The sequence below is a fragment of the Heterodontus francisci genome, chromosome 18 (genome assembly GCF_036365525.1).
Source record: "Heterodontus francisci isolate sHetFra1 chromosome 18, sHetFra1.hap1, whole genome shotgun sequence".
Lineage (NCBI taxonomy): Eukaryota > Metazoa > Chordata > Chondrichthyes > Heterodontiformes > Heterodontidae > Heterodontus > Heterodontus francisci.
In genome coordinates this window covers 68913476-68933564 of record NC_090388.1, presented here as the reverse complement: position 1 = coordinate 68933564, position 20089 = coordinate 68913476, and the positions used below count along the sequence as shown (strand labels likewise).

The 20089-nt window shown below is 46.5% G+C and overlaps 1 protein-coding gene across 1 annotated transcript in view; it reads left to right on the top strand.

The window, feature by feature from the left end:
• nampt1 (nicotinamide phosphoribosyltransferase 1) overlaps positions 1-20089 on the top strand; it is a 72869-nt gene that overhangs the window by 11993 nt on the left and 40787 nt on the right. The window contains exons 2-3 of the mRNA XM_068050936.1: positions 16480-16636; positions 19939-20042. Of these exons, the coding sequence (XP_067907037.1) occupies positions 16480-16636; positions 19939-20042 (261 nt within the window). The remainder of the gene's footprint in view (positions 1-16479; positions 16637-19938; positions 20043-20089) is intronic.

The following is a 20089-nucleotide window of genomic DNA, read 5'->3' as shown; positions in this document are numbered from 1 at the left end:
CTGCTTAATAGATTCTAACACCTTCCCCACGACAGATGTCAAGCTAACTGGCCTAAAGATAGCTGTTTTCTGCCACCCTCCCTTCTTGAATAGAGGGGTTATATTTGCTACTTTCCAGATAGATGGAACCTTTCCAGAATCTAGCCAATTTTGAAAAATTAACACCCAACGCATCTACTACCTCATTAGCCACCTCTTTTAGGACCTTAGGATGAAGCCCATCAGGACCTGGGGACTGTCAGCCCGCAACTCCATCAGTTTGGTCAGTACCAGTTCTCTGGTGATTGTAATTTCACCAAGTTCCTCTCTTCCTACCACCTCCTGATTTACAGCTATTACTGGAATGTTTTTTGTATCCTCTGTAATGAAGACAGAAGCTAAATATTCATTTCATCCGCCATTTCCTTATTATCTACTATGAACTCCCCATTGTCACTCTTGGAGGTCCAACACTCACTTTACTTTTTTCCTTTTTAGATACCTGTAGAAACTCTTGCTGTCCGTTTTTACATTTTTAGCTCGCTTCCTCTCATACTCTAATTTCTTTCTCATGATTAACCTTATTGTCATTCTCTGCCATTCTTTATATTCTGACAAATCATCTGACCTGCCACTCATCTTTGTGCAATTATATGCTAACAGGGGATTTTTTTTAGAAAAGTATCTCTTCAGGAATAAGGACCCACTTAGAAGGAAATAAAGTTGGTAAAATAAGGAATGCTATCCGTGCTCCGGGAGCGGCTCACGAGAGCCTGCAAAGTGGCTCAGGAACACCTGAAAGTGGTTAGCACCGCAGCCTCACCGCTCCAGCGACCTGGGTTCAATTCTGGGTACTGTCTGTGTGGAGTTTGCAAGTTCTCCCTGTGTCTGCGTGGGTTTCCTCCGGGTGCTCCGGTTTCCTCCCACATGCCAAAGACTTGCAGGTTGATAGGTTAATTGGCCATTATAAATTGCCCCTAGTATAGGTAGGTGGTAGGGAAATATAGGGACAGGTGGGGATGTGGTAGGAATATAGGATTAGTATAAATGGGTGGTTGATGGTCGGCACAGACTTGGTGGGCCGAAGGGCCTGTTTCAGTGCTGTTATCTCTAAACTAAACTAAAATAGCAGGTGATTACAAATTGACCTACAAAAGCAATAGTAACAGGCCCCAGTTTGTGAACTTTCAGAAGAAGTGGATGGATAGGGGAATGGGTAATGAGTAGAGATTCAATTTTAATGAGAAGGATACAGGCAACCCCTGTTGGTTTAAAAGAAGAGATGGGAGACTAGGGTTGAGTCAAAAGGATCAACATGTTTTGTGATATGGGGGCATAAAATCAGAATGCTGGAAACTGAAGGGCAAGCGCATAGCTCTGGTGGGTTTCCCAAAAGCCTGTCCTGAAAAGGATGCCCAATAGGTGGAGCTGTTGACAAGCCAGTGGCTTTGGTGGTGATAGGCAGGGAACACAAGTTTTTCACTCTTGTGTGATAAAGAATTTAATCAGGTACCTTAAGGATATAGAAGTTTTATGCTCGGGTACGGTGTCCCCATATTTGTCAGGTGAGGCAGGCAAGCCGATAGTGCTGTTTAGAGATAAAGGGATTACTTATTCCTTAATGGTCGCAAAGGTTGTCGAACTTCCCCCAAATAGTGCTATGCATGTGAAAGTCATGGTGTGGGGCTTTGAGGGGGGTCATTATCTGTTAATTGCCTAAGGTTAGCTTTGAATGAGATTTGATCACTGGTCTGGTAACAGTGGGAGTCATCCCAGATTTGCATATTGAAGGGGTGGCTTTGTTGCTAGGGAATGACTTAGCTGGGGATAAGGTATTGGCACCTCCAGTAGTTTCAGAAAAGCCAGTTGAGGTTGCTGAAACTGAAATTTTTGCAGGAGAAATTTCCTGGAGTATTCCCAAATTCTGTAGTGACAAGATCCTAAGTTTATAAGATTAAACAAGATGAGAAGGATTCAGTTGTTGTGGAAGACGATTTGAGTGTTTGGCAGAGACTTTTTTCAAGGATTTGGATGGGGATGTTGGTAGAAAAGGCTCCAAGGCTGGCAGTCCTGAATTTTTAGTGGATTGTCTTTGAGGCCCAACAGGCAGACCCTGACATAAGGTTGTCTCTAATGCCGTGTTCTGAGGCAGAAGCTGAGGGCTATTATATTAAGAACGACTTTCTAATGAGAAAGTGGAGCCTTCCCAGAGGTCTGCTGATGAGGATTGTTTAAAGTTCATCAGGTTGTTCCCCTCCACTCCAGTGTATTGCAGTGATATTTTGAGAATTGCCAGTGACGGGTCATGTGGGTATTTGAAAGACTTAGTCCAGAATAAGACAGCATTTTTATTGAGCAAGCTTGCACAAGGATGTGGTTCAATTTTGCAGAAATTGCCATATGTATCAGGTAGTTGAGAAGCCACAGCGTTTGATTAAGTCAGCCTCATTAATACCGATACCACCTTTTGGCGAACCGTTCAGTAGGGCTGTTGTGGGTAAAGGTCTGACGCAATCCACAACTAAGTCAGGTCACAAGTTTCTCCTAACCATCATGGATTTGTCCACTAGGTTTCAAGAGACAATACTTTTTGGAAAAAAAATCACAGCAAAAGTTGTGATGGATTATTTCAGTTTTTCACTAAATATGGATTGCCAAAAGAAATTCAGTCTGGGTCAAATTTCATGTCGGGTGTTTCAAGAGGTCATGAGCGAAACAGCTCAAATCGTCCGCTTATCGCCTGCAGTCATGCTTTTAACCACAAAGGATTTCATCATTAAAAAGGACCTTGTCATGTATAAGTGTGGTATGAAGTTTGAGTTTTTAATAAGTAAAGAAAATACCTTTCTAACCATTGCCAGTTCTGATGAAAGGTTACTGACCTGAAATATTAACTCTGCTTCTCTCTCCACAGATGCTGCCAGATCTGCAGAGTATTTCCAGCACTTTGTTTTTAATTCACTTTTCTTTGCAATTTGGGCTATCTGCCACTTACAAAGTACTGTTCAGTTAATTGGGGATTTCTTTTAGTTATAATAGTCTTAAAATGTGAAATCGTGTCATGTCATTCTTTAAATTGGTCTGGGGATTCATATCTCGTATTTTCATGCTAATCTCGCTAAAGTGGTGATTCCAGTAGCTGGTGTGGAACTTGAACAGATCATATTCTCTTTCCCTCATGAGCATGTAGACTCATAACTGGTCTCCAGGTAATGCTTTCCATCAGTTTTCCTAAGTTGAGTTTCCTTAACAACTATGCAACAGATATTTGCATTGGTGTCATAGGGCCGACACTGGGCATCTTATGATAGTTACTTTGGTGTTCTGGGTATCTGATGCCAGATGCCAAAGTCTGATCTCTCCCATCAGGAACTTTGGCAAAGAGGCTTGCACCCCCGAGGTACTTAGCGACAGTTTGTTGTAAGCTGGAGCTGACTTTACCTTCACATGTCACCCTCCTGTTTTGTCACACATGCACCGCAGTGTGATCTCTGATAACGCATGTGGGCTGGAGAAAGCCCATTCACTATCCTTGAGCATGGAATCAAGAAGGAAAACTATTTTGAAAGCTTTAACACATCACAATTTTAACCTGTATTGGGACTCTTCTGCTATTGAGAGAAATTGTTGCCAGTTTCACCTCCTTTGGATGTTTGCAAAAGACTGTCCAGGCTGAAGTTGACATTTGCCAGAAAATCCTCACTTCTTTCCCTTATGAATCAACAATTGGGATAGACTTCATTGTATTTTCCAATCAGTAATGTTCAAGAATCCCTCTTGTACGACACAACCTGTATTTATATAGCACCTTTATTGCAATAAAAATCCCAAGGTACTTAACATGAATGTTTATAAACAAAATTTGACACCGAGCCACATGAGATATTAGGACAGATGGTCGAAGGGGTAAGTTTTAGGGGGTGTCTTAAAGGAGGATTAAGAGGTTGAAGGACTAAGGGAGGGAATTACAGAGCTTTGAGACTTGGCAGCCTTCTGATATATAGTGAAGGCAATATGACCGGTTTCGTCTGAAGTTTACAGCTCTCTGCAATCTTTCTAGTTTAGTTTAGTGATACAGCATTGAAACAGGCCCTTCGGCCCACCGAGTGTGTGCCGACCATCAACCACCCATTTATACTAATCCGACACTAATTCCATATTCCTACCACATCCCCACCTGTCCCTATATTTCCCTACCACCTACCTATACTAGGGGCAATTTATAATGGCCAATTTACCTATCAACCTGCAAGTCTTTGGCATGTGGGAGGAAACCGGAGCACCCGGAGGAAACCCACGCAGACACAGGGAGAGCTTGCAAACTCCACACAGGCAGTACCCAGAATTGAACCCGGGTCGCTGGAGCTGTGAGGCTGCGGTGCTAACCACTGCGCCACTGTGCTGCCCTCACTTGCATGAAATCCAAAACTGTCCTATATGTTCTGCATGAGTGAAATACTGCCTCTTCCTTTTGTAATTAGTTTGCCTAAAGTGTTTGACACCACATCAAGAGTAACTGATTTTGTTGGTTATTTTGGGGCTCATTGGAAGAGAATGCTTGTATGAACAGGTCCCATTTATTTTATTCTCTCAAGATCATCATTCTTTTCCCAACCCTTGGCCTACGTCAGCTTTTAGGAATCCATGAATACCATCCATGCCTGTCACCCTACCATTAGGTGATTGTGGCATCAGCTACCACTCTGGTCAGATTGTTCCATTAATCTTTGGAACTGGTTAGAAGGTTTTCAGACGCAGTAGGGAGGGGGGATAAGAAAGGAGGGGGAGTGGTAATTTTGGTCAAGGAAACTATTACAGCTATGGGGAGGGATGATATGTTGGAAGGCTCATCAAATGAGGCCATATGGATTGAGCTAAGGAACAGAAAAGGGTCAGTCACACTGCTGGGAGTGTACTATAGACCCCCAAACAGTCAGAGGAAGATAGAAGAGCAGATATGTAGACAAATCTCTGAGAAGTGCAAGAACAAAAGGGCAGTAATAGGGGATTTTAACTATCCCAATATTAACTGGGTTAATTTTAGTGTGAAAGGAATTGAGGGAGCAGAATTCTTGAGGTGCATTCAGGAGAACGTTTTTGCCTGATATAGCAAGTCCAACAAGAGAGGGCACAGTTTTAGACTTTGTTTTAGGAAATGAAGATGGGCAGATGAGAGGAGTGGTAGTGGGAGAGCATTTTGATTGTAGTGATCATAGTTAAATGAGTTTTAACAATTATGGAAAAGGACAGAGATGGAACAGGAGTCAGAGTTCTCAATTGGGGAAAGGCCAATTTTACTAAACTGAGGAGTGATTTAGTTAAAATGGACTGAAAACAGGTCAATCAGTGTCAGAACAATTGGTGGCATTCAAAGGGGTGATTCAGGGGGTTAAGGGTAAACCTGTTCCCACAAAGAAAATGTATGAGGCGGCCAAATCTAGAGCCCCATGGATGTCAAGGAGATGACAAGGTAAGATGAGGCAGAAAAGGAAAGCTTATGTCCGACACCGAGAACTCAATACTACAGAAAGCCAAGAGGAGTATAGTAATGGGACAGGTGAAATCAAAAAGGAAATTAGGAAAGCAAAGAGAGCATGAAAGAATATTGGTAAGCAAAATCAAGGTGAACCCAAAGATGTTTCATCAAGACATTAAGAGTAAGAGGATAAATAGGGAGAGAGTAGGGCCCATAAAACTTACCTGAAGGCCGGAAAAGCGGCTGGCGAACCTGGGTGGAAGCTGATCCTGAGCGGGAGCTGAAAGAGAGCACGGAGCGCGAGGCCGTCACTTACTTGAAGACCGGAGCAGCGGCTCTCTGTCCCTCTCTGTCCCTCTCTCTCTCTCTGTCCCTCTCTGTCTCCCTCTCTCTCTCTCTGTCCCTCTCTCTCTCTCTGTCCCCCTCTCTCTCTCTCTGTCCCCCTCTCTCTCTCTCTCTGTCCCCCCCTCTCTCTCTCTGTCCCCCCCTCTCTCTCTCTGTCCCCCCCTCTCTCTCTCTGTCCCCCTCTCTCTCTCTCTGTCCCCCTCTCTCTCTCTCTGTCCCCCTCTCTCTCTCTGTGTCCCCCTCTCTCTCTCTCTGTCCCCCTCTCTCTCTCTCTCTGTCCCCCTCTCTCTCTCTCTCTGTCCCCCTCTCTCTCTCTCTCTGTCCCCCTCTCTCTCTCTCTCTGTCCCCCTCTCTCTCTCTCTGTCCCCCTCTCTCTCTCTCTGTCCCCCTCTCTCTCTCTCTGTCCCCCTCTCTCTCTCTCTGTCCCCCTCTCTCTCTCTCTGTCCCCCCTTCTCTCTCTCCCCCCCTTCTCTCTCTCCCCCCCCTTCTCTCTCTCCCCCCCTTCTCTCTCTCCCCCCTTCTCTCTCTCCCCCCCTTCTCTCTCTCCCCCCCTTCTCTCTCTCCCCCCCTTCTCTCTCTCCCCCCCTTCTCTCTCTCCCCCCCTTCTCTCTCTCCCCCCCTTCTCTCTCTCCCCCCCTTCTCTCTCTCCCCCCCTTCTCTCTCTCCCCCCCTTCTCACTCTCCCCCCCTCTCTCTCCCCCCCTCTCTCCCCCCCTTCTCTCACTCCCCCCCTTCTCTCTCACCCCCCCTTCTCTCTCTCCCCCCCTTCTCTCTCTCCCCCCCTTCTCTCACTCCCCCCCCTCTCTCACCCCCTCTCCCCCCCCTTCTCTCTCTCCCCCCCTTCTCTCTCTCCCCCCTTCTCTCTCTCCCCCCCTTCTCTCTCTCCCCCCCTTCTCTCTCTCCCCCCCTTCTCTCTCTCCCCCCCTTCTCTCTCTCCCCCCACTCTCTCTCCCCCCCTTCTCTCTCTCCCCCCCTTCTCTCTCTCCCCCCCTCTCTCTCTCCCCCCCTTCTCTCTCTCCCCCCCTTCTCTCTCTCCCCCCCTTCTCTCTCTCCCCCCCTTCTCTCTCTCCCCCCCTTCTCTCTCTCCCCCCCTTCTCTCTCTCCCCCCCTTCTCTCTCACCCCCCCTTCTCTCACTCCCCCCCTTCTCTCTCCCCCCTTCTCTCTCTCCCCCCCTTCTCTCTCTCCCCCCCTTCTCTCTCTCCCCCCCTTCTCTCTCTCCCCCCCTTCTCTCTCTCCCCCCCTTCTCTCTCTCCCCCCCTTCTCTCTCTCCCCCCCCTCCCCCCTTCTCTCTCTCCCCCCCTTCTCTCTCTCCCCCCCTTCTCTCTCTCCCCCCCCTTCTCTCTCTCCCCCCCTTCTCTCTCTCCCCCCCTTCTCTCTCTCCCCCCTTCTCTCTCTCCCCCCCTTCTCTCTCTCCCCCCCTTCTCTCTCTCCCCCCCTTCTCTCTCTCCCCCCCTTCTCTCTCTCCCCCCCTTCTCTCTCTCCCCCCCTTCTCTCTCTCCCCCCCTTCTCTCTCTCCCCCCCTTCTCTCTCTCCCCCCCTTCTCTCTCTCCCCCCCTTCTCTCTCTCCCCCCCTTCTCTCTCTCCCCCCCCTTCTCTCTCTCCCCCCCTTCTCTCTCTCCCCCCCTTCTCTCTCTCCCCCCCTTCTCTCTCTCCCCCCCTTCTCTCTCTCCCCCCCTTCTCTCTCTCCCCCCCTTCTCTCTCTCCCCCCCTTCTCTCTCTCCCCCCCTTCTCTCTCTCCCCCCCTTCTCTCTCTCCCCCCCTTCTCTCTCTCCCCCCCTTCTCTCTCTCCCCCCCTTCTCTCTCTCCCCCCCTTCTCTCTCTCCCCCCCTTCTCTCTCTCCCCCCCTTCTCTCTCTCCCCCCCTTCTCTCTCTCCCCCCCTTCTCTCTCTCCCCCCCTTCTCTCTCTCCCCCCCTTCTCTCTCTCCCCCCCTTCTCTCTCTCCCCCCCTTCTCTCTCTCCCCCCCTTCTCTCTCTCCCCCCCTTCTCTCTCTCCCCCCCTTCTCTCTCTCCCCCCCTTCTCTCTCTCCCCCCCTTCTCTCTCTCCCCCCCTTCTCTCTCTCCCCCCCTTCTCTCTCTCCCCCCCTTCTCTCTCTCCCCCCCTTCTCTCTCTCCCCCCCTTCTCTCTCTCCCCCCTTCTCTCTCTCCCCCCCTTCTCTCTCTCCCCCCCTTCTCTCTCTCCCCCCCTTCTCTCTCTCCCCCCCTTCTCTCTCTCCCCCCCTTCTCTCTCTCCCCCCCTTCTCTCTCTCCCCCCCTTCTCTCTCTCCCCCCCTTCTCTCTCTCCCCCCCTTCTCTCTCTCCCCCCCTTCTCTCTCTCCCCCCCTTCTCTCTCTCCCCCCTTCTCTCTCTCCCCCCCTTCTCTCTCTCCCCCCCTTCTCTCTCTCCCCCCCTTCTCTCTCTCCCCCCCTTCTCTCTCTCCCCCCCTTCTCTCTCTCCCCCCCTTCTCTCTCTCCCCCCCTTCTCTCTCTCCCCCCCTTCTCTCTCTCCCCCCCTTCTCTCTCTCCCCCCCTTCTCTCTCTCCCCCCCTTCTCTCTCTCCCCCCCTTCTCTCTCTCCCCCCCTTCTCTCTCTCCCCCCCTTCTCTCTCTCCCCCCCTTCTCTCTCTCCCCCCTTCTCTCTCTCCCCCCCTTCTCTCTCTCCCCCCCTTCTCTCTCTCCCCCCCTTCTCTCTCTCCCCCCCTTCTCTCTCTCCCCCCTTCTCTCTCTCCCCCCCTTCTCTCTCTCCCCCCCTTCTCTCTCTCCCCCCCTTCTCTCTCTCCCCCCCTTCTCTCTCTCCCCCCCTTCTCTCTCTCCCCCCTTCTCTCTCTCCCCCCCTTCTCTCTCTCCCCCCCTTCTCTCTCTCCCCCCCTTCTCTCTCTCCCCCCCTTCTCTCTCTCCCCCCCTTCTCTCTCTCCCCCCCTTCTCTCTCTCCCCCCCTTCTCTCTCTCCCCCCCTTCTCTCTCTCCCCCCCTTCTCTCTCTCCCCCCCTTCTCTCTCTCCCCCCCTTCTCTCTCTCCCCCCCTTCTCTCTCTCCCCCCCTTCTCTCTCTCCCCCCCTTCTCTCTCTCCCCCCCTTCTCTCTCTCCCCCCCTTCTCTCTCTCCCCCCCTTCTCTCTCTCCCCCCCTTCTCTCTCTCCCCCCCTTCTCTCTCTCCCCCCCTTCTCTCTCTCCCCCCCTTCTCTCTCTCCCCCCCTTCTCTCTCTCCCCCCCTTCTCTCTCTCCCCCCCTTCTCTCTCTCCCCCCCTTCTCTCTCTCCCCCCCTTCTCTCTCTCCCCCCCTTCTCTCTCTCCCCCCCTTCTCTCTTTCTCTCTTTCTCTCTTTCTCTCTCTCCCCCCCTTCTCTCTTTCTCTCTTTCTCTCTTTCTCTCTCTCCCCCCCTTCTCTCTTTCTCTCTTTCTCTCTTTCTCTCTCTCCCCCCCTTCTCTCTTTCTCTCTTTCTCTCTCTCCCTCTCTCTCTCCCCGGGTACAGATAGGCATTTCTGTGGCCGCAAACGTTACTCCAGGATGGTATGTTGTCTGCCTACTGCGAGGGTCAAGGATGTCACGGAGCAGCTGCAGGACATTCTGAAGGGGGAGGGTGAGCAGTCAGAGGTCGTGGTACATATTGGTACCAATAACATGGGTAGAAAGAGGGATGAGGTCCTGCAAGAAGAATTTCGGGAGCTAGGTAGCAGATTAAAAAGCAGGACCTCAAAGGTTGTAATCTCTGGACTACTCCCAGTGCCACGTGCTAGTGAGTATAGGAATAGGAGGATGGAGCAGATGAATGCGTGTCTGAGGAGATGATGCAGGAGGCTTTAGTTTCCGGGAGCAGCAGGTTTGTTTTTGGCAAAGGTGGGATTTGTACAAATTGGACGGGTTGCACCTGAACTGGAATGGGACCAACATCCTTGCTGGGAGGTTTGCTGGTGCTGTTGTGGGGGGTTTTAAACTAATTTGGCAGGGGGATGGGATACAGAGTGGAGGTCCATTAGGGGGTGATGCACAGTCAAATTTAGAAGAGAAATTGAGTCAGTCTGGAAGGCAGCGCAAGTATTGGCCTGTTAAGGCACAAGTGAAAAATGCAAGGCTGGATTGCATTTATTTTAATGCAAGGAGTCTTACTAATAAGTTAGATGAATTAAGGGCATTGATTAGCACATGGGATTATGATATTTTGCTATCCCAGAGACATGGTTGAGGGAGGGGCAGGACTGGCAACTCAATATTCCAGGGTATAGAATCTTCAGACTGACATGGGAGGGGACAAAAGAGGAGGTGGCATTGCAGTGTTGATCAAGGAGTCAATTACTGCAGTAAGTAGGGATGGTATCTTAGAAGGTTCCTCAAATGAGGCCATATGGGTAGAACTTAAAAACAAAAAGGGGGCAATCACTTGACTGGATGTGTAATACAGGCCTCCAAACAGTCAGGGAGAGATGAAGGAGCAGATATGTAGGCAAATCTCAGACAAAGAACAGTACAGCACAGGAACAGGCCATTCGGCCCTCCAACTCTGCGCCGATAAAGACGTGTAGAAATAATAGGGTAATAATAGTAGGTGATTTGAACTTACTGAATATCAACTGGGATAGTCTTGGTGCAAAAGGCTTAAAGGAGCCGGAATTCTTAAAATGCATACAGGAGAGCATTTTGAGCCAGTACGTAGAAAGTCCTACAAGAGAAGGAGCAGTACTAGACCTAATCCTAGGGAATGAAGCTGGACAAGTGGTGGAAGTGTCAGTGGGGGAGCATTTCGGGGATAGTGACCATAACTCTAAGATTTAAGGTGGCTATGGAAAAGGACAAAGACGGGCCGGAAATAAAGGTACTGAATTGGGGGAAGGCCGCTTTTAATATGATAAAGCAGGATCTGGCCAAAGTGGACTGGGAGCAGCTACTTGTCGGAAAGTCTACATCAGGACAGTGGGAGTCATTCAAAGAGGAAATAGTGAGGGTTCAGAACCAACATGTACCCGTTAAGGTGAAGGGTAGGACTGGCAAGGCCAGAGAACCCTGGATGTCAAGGGATATAGAGGATTGGATCAGGAAAAAAAAAAGGAGGCTTATGGCAGATTCAGAGCGCTGAAAACAGCGAAGGCGTTAGAGGAGTACAGAAAGTGCTTAAAAGGTACTTAAAAAAGTAATTAGGAGGGCACAGAGGGGACATGAAAAAACATTGGTGGACAAGATAAAAGGAAAATCCTAAACAGAGTAATGGTCGAGGGTTGATTTTGCGAGTGGAAGCCTGTGACCAGTGGTGTACCACAGGAATCGGTGCTGGGACCCTTGCTGTTTGTAGTGTACATTAATGATTTAGACGTGAATACAGCAGGTATGATAAGTTCGCAGATGACACAAAAATTGTTGTCGTAAATAGTGAGGAGGAAAGCCTTCGATTACAGGATGATCTAGATGGGCTGGTAAGATGGGCGGAGCAGTGGCAAATGGAATTTAATCCTGAGAATTGTGAGGTGATGCATTTTGGAAGGACTAACAAAGCAAGGGAATATACAATGGATGGTAGGACCCTTGGAAGTACAGAAGGTCAGAGGGACCTTGGTGTACATGTCCATAGATCACTGAAGGCAGCAGCACAGGAGATAAGGTAGTTAGGAAGGCATATGAGATACTTGCCTTTATTAGCTGAGGCATGGAATATATGAGCAGGGAGGTTATGGTAGGCCATAGCTGGAGTACTGTGTACAGTTCTGGGCACCACACTATAGGAAGGATGTGATTGCACTGGAGAGGGTGCAGAGGAAATTCACCAGGGTGTTGCCTGGGCTGGAGCATTTCAGCTATGAAGAGAGACTGAAAAGGCTCGGGCTGTTTTCCTTCGAGCAGAGAAGGCTGAGGGGGACCTGATTGAGGTATACAAAATTATGAGGGGCATTGATAGGTTAGATATGAAGAGACTTTTTCCCTTAGTGGTGGGGTCAGTAATCAGGGGGCATAGATTTAAGGTAAAGGGATGGAGGTTTGGAGGGGATTTGAGGAAACAATTATTCACCCAGAGGCTGGTTGGAATCTGGAATGCACTGATTGAAGGGGTGGTAGAGGCAGGAACCCTCACACAATTTAAGAAGTATTTAGATGAGCACTTGAAACGTCATAGCATACAAAGCTACTGGCCAAGTGCTGGAAAATGGGATTAGAATAGTTAGGTGCTTGATGGTCTGCACAGACACGATGGGTCAAAGGGCCTGTTTCTATGCTGTATAACACTGACTCTAAAAGACCAAAACAGGTAACCTATGTGTCGGAGTGGAAGATATTGGTATGGCTCTTCGTGAATATGTCTTCACAAAAGAGGGAGATGATGCAAATATTGTAGTTGAGGAGGAGTGTCAAGTATTGGATGTGATGAACATAGAGAGAGAGGAAGTATTAATGGGATTAACATCCTTGAAAGTTGATAAATCACCAGGGCTAGATGAAATGTACCCAAGGCTGTTAAAAGAAGCAAGAGAGGAAATAGCAGAAGGTCTGACCATCATTTTCCAGTCCTCCCTGGATGCAGGAGGATTGGAGAATTGCTAATGTTGTACCTCTGTTTAAAAAGGAAGCGAAGGATAGACCAAATAATTACAGGCCAGTCAGTCTAACCTCAGTAGTGGGCAAATTATTGGAATGTATTCTGAGATAGGCACAGGATAGTCAGCATGGATTTGTTAAGGGAAGATCTTGTTTGACCAACTTGATTGAATTTTTTGAAGAAGTAACAAGTAAGATAATGAGGATGGTGCAGTTGATGTGGTCTACGTGGATTTTAGCAAGGCTTTTGACAAAGTCACACATGGCAGACTGGTTAAAAAAATAAAATCCCAAGGGATCCAGGGAAATGCAGCAAGGTGGATACAAAATTGGCTCAGCAGCAGGAAACAAAGGGTAATTGTTGACGGGTGTTTTATCTACTGGAGGGCTGTTTCCCAGTGGTGTTTCGCAGGGCTCAGTAGTGGTTCCCCTGCTTTTTGTGATGTATATTAACAATTTGGACGTAACTGTAGGGGGCATGATCAAGAAGTTTGCAGACAACACTAAGATTGGCTGTGCAGTAGATAGCGAGGAGGATAGCTGCAGGAAGATATTGATGGTCTAGTCAGATGGGCAGAAAAGTGGCAAATGGAATTCAGCTTGGAGAAATGTGAGGTCATACGTTTGGGGAGGTCAAACAAGGCAAAGGAATACACGATTTATGGGAAAATACTGAGAAGTGTAGAGGAAGTGAGGGACCTTGGAGTGAATGTCCACAGATCCCTGAAGGTAGCAGGACAGGTCGATAAGGTGGTTAAGAAGGCATATGGAATCCTTTCCTTTATTAGCCAAGGTATAGAATACAAGAGCAGGGAAGTTATGCTGGAACTCTAACTCATTGGTTAGGCCTGTGAGTACTGTGTGTAGTTCTGGTCACCTCATTATAGAAAGGATGTGATTGCAAGGAGAGGATATAGAGAAGGTTTACGAGGATGTTGCCTGGACTGGAAAAATGCAGCTTTGAGGAAAGATTGGATAGGCTGCGTTGCTGTCTTTGGAACAGAGAAGGCTGAGGGGAGATCTGATTGAAAAGCACAAAATTTTGAGAGGCCTAGATAGAGTGGAGGTGAAGGGTCTATTCACCTTAGCATAGAGGTCAGTGACGAGGGGGCATAGATTTAAAGTGGTTGGTAGAAAAATTAGAGGGGAGATGAGGAAATATTTTTCACCCAGCGGGTGGTGATGGTCTGGAACTCACTGCCTGAAAGGGTAGTTGAGGCAGAGACCCTCAACTCATTCAAAAGGAGTCTGGATAAGCACCTCAAGTGCTGTAATCCGCAGGGCTGCGGACCAAATGCTCTAAGGTGGGATTGGAATAGGTGGATCATTTTTCGGCTGGCACAGACACGATGGGTCAAGTGGCCTCTTTCTGTGCCTTAAACTTTCTATGATTCTAACTGTAGAACATGCAGTCAGCTTGTTTTGCATCCATACTGTCTATTGAATGAGATGGTAACTCTCTAATATTTTATCTAAATCACAACAAACCGATGACAGGTCTTGTTGATCATGGGCATTAGTCCAAAAGGACCTTTCAGACTATGCTTGACAAATTTGTCAAAAGAAAATGGATTCAGAGGCCCGGATTTTGCAGTCCCAGTAGAGATGCAAGCTGAAAATGTTCGCTGCTATTGAGTCAGAAAGGCATCGCACCTGTGCCGAAAGCCAGAAGTTGCAGTACACCCCAGTGGACGCCGGAGGAACCTAAAATGGTGGTCCCTCCAGGCTGCTTTACAAACCTGAATCATCATATTGGAATTATGAAGTGTTTCTGTTTTACTTTGTAGACTTTAGTCTACAACTCTTTCTCTGTGGGCTGGTAAACTCTCAGTTTCTTCAGCTAATGATATTGGATTCTGTTTCTGTGCTCTTGCACAAATTTGCCTTAAACAAATTCCATTCCAGTCTTAAGGATGCAATTAATCTTCTGCTGAAGAGGAAATGCCAACCACGTCACCAGGGCCTGGTGTAAAAATAGTTAAATGAGGTGTTCGTCTGTTAGCTGTAATTGTGGCAGTGTTTCTTTTTAAAATAAAGTGCTTTTTAGGATCATCAATAAATCCCCTAGTGCTAAACAGTTAGTGCCATAGCCTAATCAATTTACAGATATTCTTTGTGCATCTATAAATCAACATTTTAAACACAAAAAAGCCCTGCATAGTCGAAGCCAAGATTTTGCAGCAGGTTCAAAGAGTGTTTTTCTGTAACGAATTAAATTGTATTGTTACAAATATCACCTTTCCCTGGGTCATGAAAATGTGTTTAAAAATATTTTAACAAGTGTTTTAAAAGTAGCCTGCATTGTGACAACACAACCACTAGGCGGCACAGAGCTAGTACATGCACAAATGCAGCCTCGTCTACTGAAACGTCAGTCTCCGACATCTCATGCAGCAATAAAGATGGCGCTGCTCAGTTTGTCCCAAAAAACAAATTAAACCCAAAGCTCCTCAATGGCTGCAATCACCGCCTCCATCCCACCCCCAACAGTATCCTGCTCCCTCCTGTCATCGTGCGTCTCCTCATGGTTCCCTCCGTGCCTGTCTGCTTGCCGCTGCCTTCCATCAACCCCTCACTCCTGCCCTCGCTGTTTCCCCTGCCTCGGCCACTTGCTCCCCTCTTTCATACTCCCCCCAACCCCAGTCACTCACTCCAGGCCTCACTGCTGCTCCCCCCTCTCGGCTGCTCATTCCTCGCCTTGCCGCTTCAGCAGCTCGTACCTCACTCCCCCACCCCCGCTGCTGCTTAGGGTGGTGAGGGGGCGAAGCGGCTGAGGGGTGGGAGTGAGCGGCCGAGTGAGGAGAAGCGGCGAGGATGGGAGCGAGTAGCTGAAGGAAGACAACAGCGAGGTGGAAAGCGGCGAGGGCAGGATCGAGTGGCTGAGGGAAGGCAGTGGTTGTGAGGGGGGGGATGGGGGAAGCGGCGAAGCAAGTTGGAGCAGCGAGTAGCCAGAAGCGGGAAATTGAAAGCGGCGATTGAAGCCTGAATGGCAGGAGGGAACAGTGTGCTGTTAGGGGGAATAGAGGCAACAATCGCAGGGGTGAGGACGTCATTGCATGGTGACATCAGCGCGCACACACACCTTCATACTGGTAAGCTGACAACTGTTCACACTCATTGATGACGTCCGTGATTGCTCTGCGTTGTCAGGAGTCACCCGGTTAAAAGTATCTGAAATGATAAAACAGTCACCTGACTTTGGCTGAAGACTGACCTCGGGGTGTGGATTTATCAGCAATGTGCCACGCTGCTAGGCCTCACATTGTTTCAAATTTGAACCGTACTGCAGCAAGAAGTGGAAATTTTTGTTGCAGCCTACAAATCTTGTAAGTTCATATTTCTCAGTACAGTCAGTGGCAAACGCCAACCCTTCACCACTGACTGCAAAATCCAGGAGAAAGTTGAGAATTAACGATACCAAAGAAGTGCACTCGGCTCAGCTCTATCAACTTTTAAAATATCAGACTTGAAAATTCTACATTTTTATTACTTTCTTTTATCAAAGCTGTAAAAAGTAGCAGTGTTCTGTGAAGGATGCGTCTCAAAAAACCATGGTGGAAAAACAAATTTTCTAACTTGTCTGAAAAGGCATGGTTACCAGGGTGCACCGAACTGTTAAACATATTTCACCCTGAGATGGGCATTACAGTAAGGGGAGCTCAGCAAAGTTTATGGCCCCATTCCAGATAGGTATTTGCTACTTTTGATTATAATGGAAACTTTCATTTCAATCATAACTGCTGTTATCCACTTTTCATATGTTTCCTCTGTTCTGCTTTTGGATCACTTGCACAAGCCGTGTGCCTTTATGTCAAATCAAGGTGTTAATTTGCAAAATCAGCTTTTATCCAGCATTGATACATAGCATACTGTTTTGTTCTGATTAGGCCTTGGCTTCAGATTGGACGAGCTGCTGGTGATTTTGGACTTTGCTTCAATTTCTTCTTGGCACCTCAGTGTGAAGTTGCATGGGTTGCTAGCTCCAGGATTTCCTCAACCTAGGAAATGTACTTCTATGTTTTAAAAAAAAAAAACACATTATTAAAAACCTAATACTGTTTTGTTTTCTGCCAGCAATTATGGTGACAGTTGCCATAATTAAACACAGCCAGAATAGTTATTTTGTGTACCTTAAGTGCCATTTGGTGTATTTTTACTGTGTTCCACTTTCTCCATTTACAATTTACAAAGGTGACTCACTATCAACAATATCCTCCCAATACAAGCAAGGTATATTCTTATTTTGAATGTCGGGAGAAGAGGAGAGAAGATATCAAATCCAAGGAGGTGCAATATGATGAAACTGTGTTCTATGGTTTGCAGTACATTCTGAAGAAATATTTAGCAGGTGATTTTGTTTTTAAACTTGTCCTTGCTATTAAGCATGTGAATCAAGTATTTTAAAAGCTGGCATTTAGATCATTTTTAGCATTGCTATCTTTCCTGGAACTTTTGCTGTTCAGGGTTTCTTAATGCTTCTGCAGAATTGTATTCTACTAATGGAAAATAGTATCAACCCGTTCAAGATGTATATTAAGTGTTGATATATGTAGTGATGCTGTGCATTCATTCAAACCTTTAGGAATATTATGTAAAAGTTTCGATCCAAACATCAGGTGTAGATTCAGTGTTACAGGATTTTTCCTAGGTACCAGGAGAAGTATGTACAGCTACCTGTATTGGTACTGTTTTACTCCGTTAACTCTTTACAAACTTTGGCCCAGATTTGTTTGTCGGTGCCAAAGGAATGGCAGTTGCCATTAACTTCGCTTCCCGCCGCGGGCTTTAGCATGGAATATTGCTCTTATTGGGAATCTGACCCAGCACATAGGGCATCTGTGAGCAGGACAAGCAATAGTGAGGCTCTTCAACCAACCAATCAGACTGAAGAATCCTCAATGACATACACAGCCTAAACTATGAAATAGCATGAACTAAAAATTAAATTTAAAGTGAAATAAAGACTAAGAAAGATAGAAATGATAGAGCAAGATTAAAAAAGAAAGTTATGGGATTGAGAGTGGGGTAAGAGAAGACCAAAAAAGGTGAAAAAATAATTCCTTTTTTAAAATCTCCAACACTAACTTCTGAAGGAATGAGCCACACACTTCTAAAATTAAATTTTCAGGCCGAGAAAGATTGTTTGGAATAATTCAGTTGTCAGGCCATTAAAATTCACTTCTGATTGCACCAGCCCTAACTTTTTCGCATCTTTTGTGTGCAACTAGCAACTAGGTACCACAACTTCTGACCATTGCATTGATTTCAGTGCCACATCAGTCAGTGAGAACTATGACAGTGCACCCTGTGGAAGAGCAAGGTATCCCTGACAGCAGCTTCGAGATTTATACTTTTAACTGTGCATGTGCAGATGTCAAAAGTTGCGATCTGATTTACACTGTTAAATGGTAAACAATGATAGCCTCTCCTTTATTCTCAGTGCAAAATCTGAGCCACTGTTTGCTCTTGACATCCTCTTATGACTTGTATCTTAAATTTACATTTCAAACATTTGAACCTGTACACTCCTGGGCATATAAAAGTATTATTTCTGGTTTGATTTTTCTGTCCCATTATGTGTTGAGTGTATATCAAAAGGCCCCAGCAGACACATCTTTGAGGCTAAAGAGTTTTAGCTTGTCTTGTGTTCATAGCTGTTGCCACTGGCACTGGATGCAAATAAGTTGATCCCCCTCTGCACTGCTTCTAGAGCCCAGATGTTCTGTGACAATTGCAGTGACCAGAATTATGTATCTTATTCCAAGTACACCTGACCAGAACAGTGTACAAGTTTAACATGATTTCTGGGGTTGTGAACTCGCCTGATTAATAAACAAAGTTTATCCACTTAATTCTTTCTTGCCCATAGAATACATGTACCTCCTGTTAGTCTGGAATACAGTAACTTGATTGATCATTGACAAATGTTCAGTCCCAGTATGAAACCTGTTTACCTCTTCATATCTTGGCTGCCACCTGGGTCCATAAGCCGCCTCGCTTTGTGTCAGCTGGAAACTTTCATTTAGCAATCCATTGAATAACATTAGTTTGAACCTAAATGCTGCTTTGCTATCAGCTGTACAACGATTTTGTCTTTATTTGGGTGAAAGAAATTGATTATTTGATTACCTATTAATTACAAAAGAGTGGGTGTTGGGTTATCATGACATGCTTTGAATATGTAAAATTGGTATAAGAAAAGAAAGACAGGCATTTATATAGAGTCAGAATTATACAGCACAGAAACATGTCCTTTGGCTCATCATATCTGTGCCAGCCATCAAGCACCTATCTATTCTAATCCCATTTTCCAGCACTTGGCCCGTAGATTTGTATGCTATGGCGTTTCAAGTGCTCATCTAAATACTACTTAAATGTTGTGAGGGTTCCTGCCTCTACCACCTCTTCAGGTAGTGCGTTCCAGATTCCAACCACCTTCTGGGTGAATAATTTTTTTCCTCAAATCCCCTCTAAACCTCCTGCCCCTTACCTTAAATCTATGCCCCCTGGTTATTGATCCCTCTGCTAAGGAAAACACTTTCTTCCTATCTAACCTATCGATGCCCCTCATAATTTTGAATACCTCAACCAGGTCCTCAGCCTTCTCTGCTCTAAGGAAAACAACCTTAGCCTTTTCAGTCTCTCTTCATAGCTGAAATGCTCCAGCCCAGGCAGCATCCTGGTGAATCTCCTCTGCACCCTCTCCAGTGTAATCACATCCTTCCTATAGTGTGGTAACCAGAACTGTACACTGTACTCCAGCTGTGGCCTAACTAGTGTTTTATACAGCTCCATCATAACCCCTCTGCTCTTATGCCTCGGCTAATAAAGCAAGTATCCCATATGCCTTCCTAACCACCTTATCTACCTGCCCTGCTGTCTTCAGTGATCTGTAGACAAGTATGCCAAGGTCCCTCTGACCCTCTACTTCCTAGGGTCCTACCATCCATTGTATATTCCCTTGCCTTGTTAGTCCTCCCAAAATGCATCACCTCACACTTCTCTGGATTAAATTCTATTTGCCACTCCTTCACCCATCTTACCAGCCCATCTATATCGTCCTATAGTGCCTTTCGCAACCATCGGACGTCTCAAAACGCTTTATAGCCAATGAAGTACTTTTGAAGTTCGTCACTGTAGGAAACGTGGCAGCCAATTTGCGCATGGCAAGATCCACAAACAGCAATGTGATAATGACCAAATAATCTGTTTTTGTAATGTTGATTTGAGGGATAAATATTGGTCAGGACACTAGGGATAACTCCCCAGCTTTTTGTCAGAATAATGCCATGGGATCTTTTATATCCACTTGGCAAATGGGACCTTTTTTTAATGTCTCATTCAAAAGATGGCACCTCCAACAGTGCAGTACTCGGAACCTTTGTAATTCAGAGACGAGAGTCCTACCAACTGAGCTACTGCTGACACTAGTAAAATTCCTTGACAATTAGCAGTAGTAAGCTATAGTGTGAACAAGTTTGTCCAAAATGGTCTTTTCAGGAAATAAGTGCTGTTGCTACTTTTTTTTTGTGTAACGATATTAAAGATTGGGTCTGAGTAGCTTTGCCACAAGAACTTAATGGAAAAACTCAAACTTGGATTAATTGTTAAATCTCTAAATGAAAATTGCTTCCTCTAAATTTTAAACAGGCAAAGTTGTAACAAAGGAGAAAATTCAAGAGGCCAAAGAGGTCTACAGAGAACATTTTCAACATGATGTATTTAATGAGAGTGGTTGGAATTATATTCTTCAGGTAGGAGATTTAAGATTTTGTCTGCTGCAGGAGTTGGAAGTAAAAGG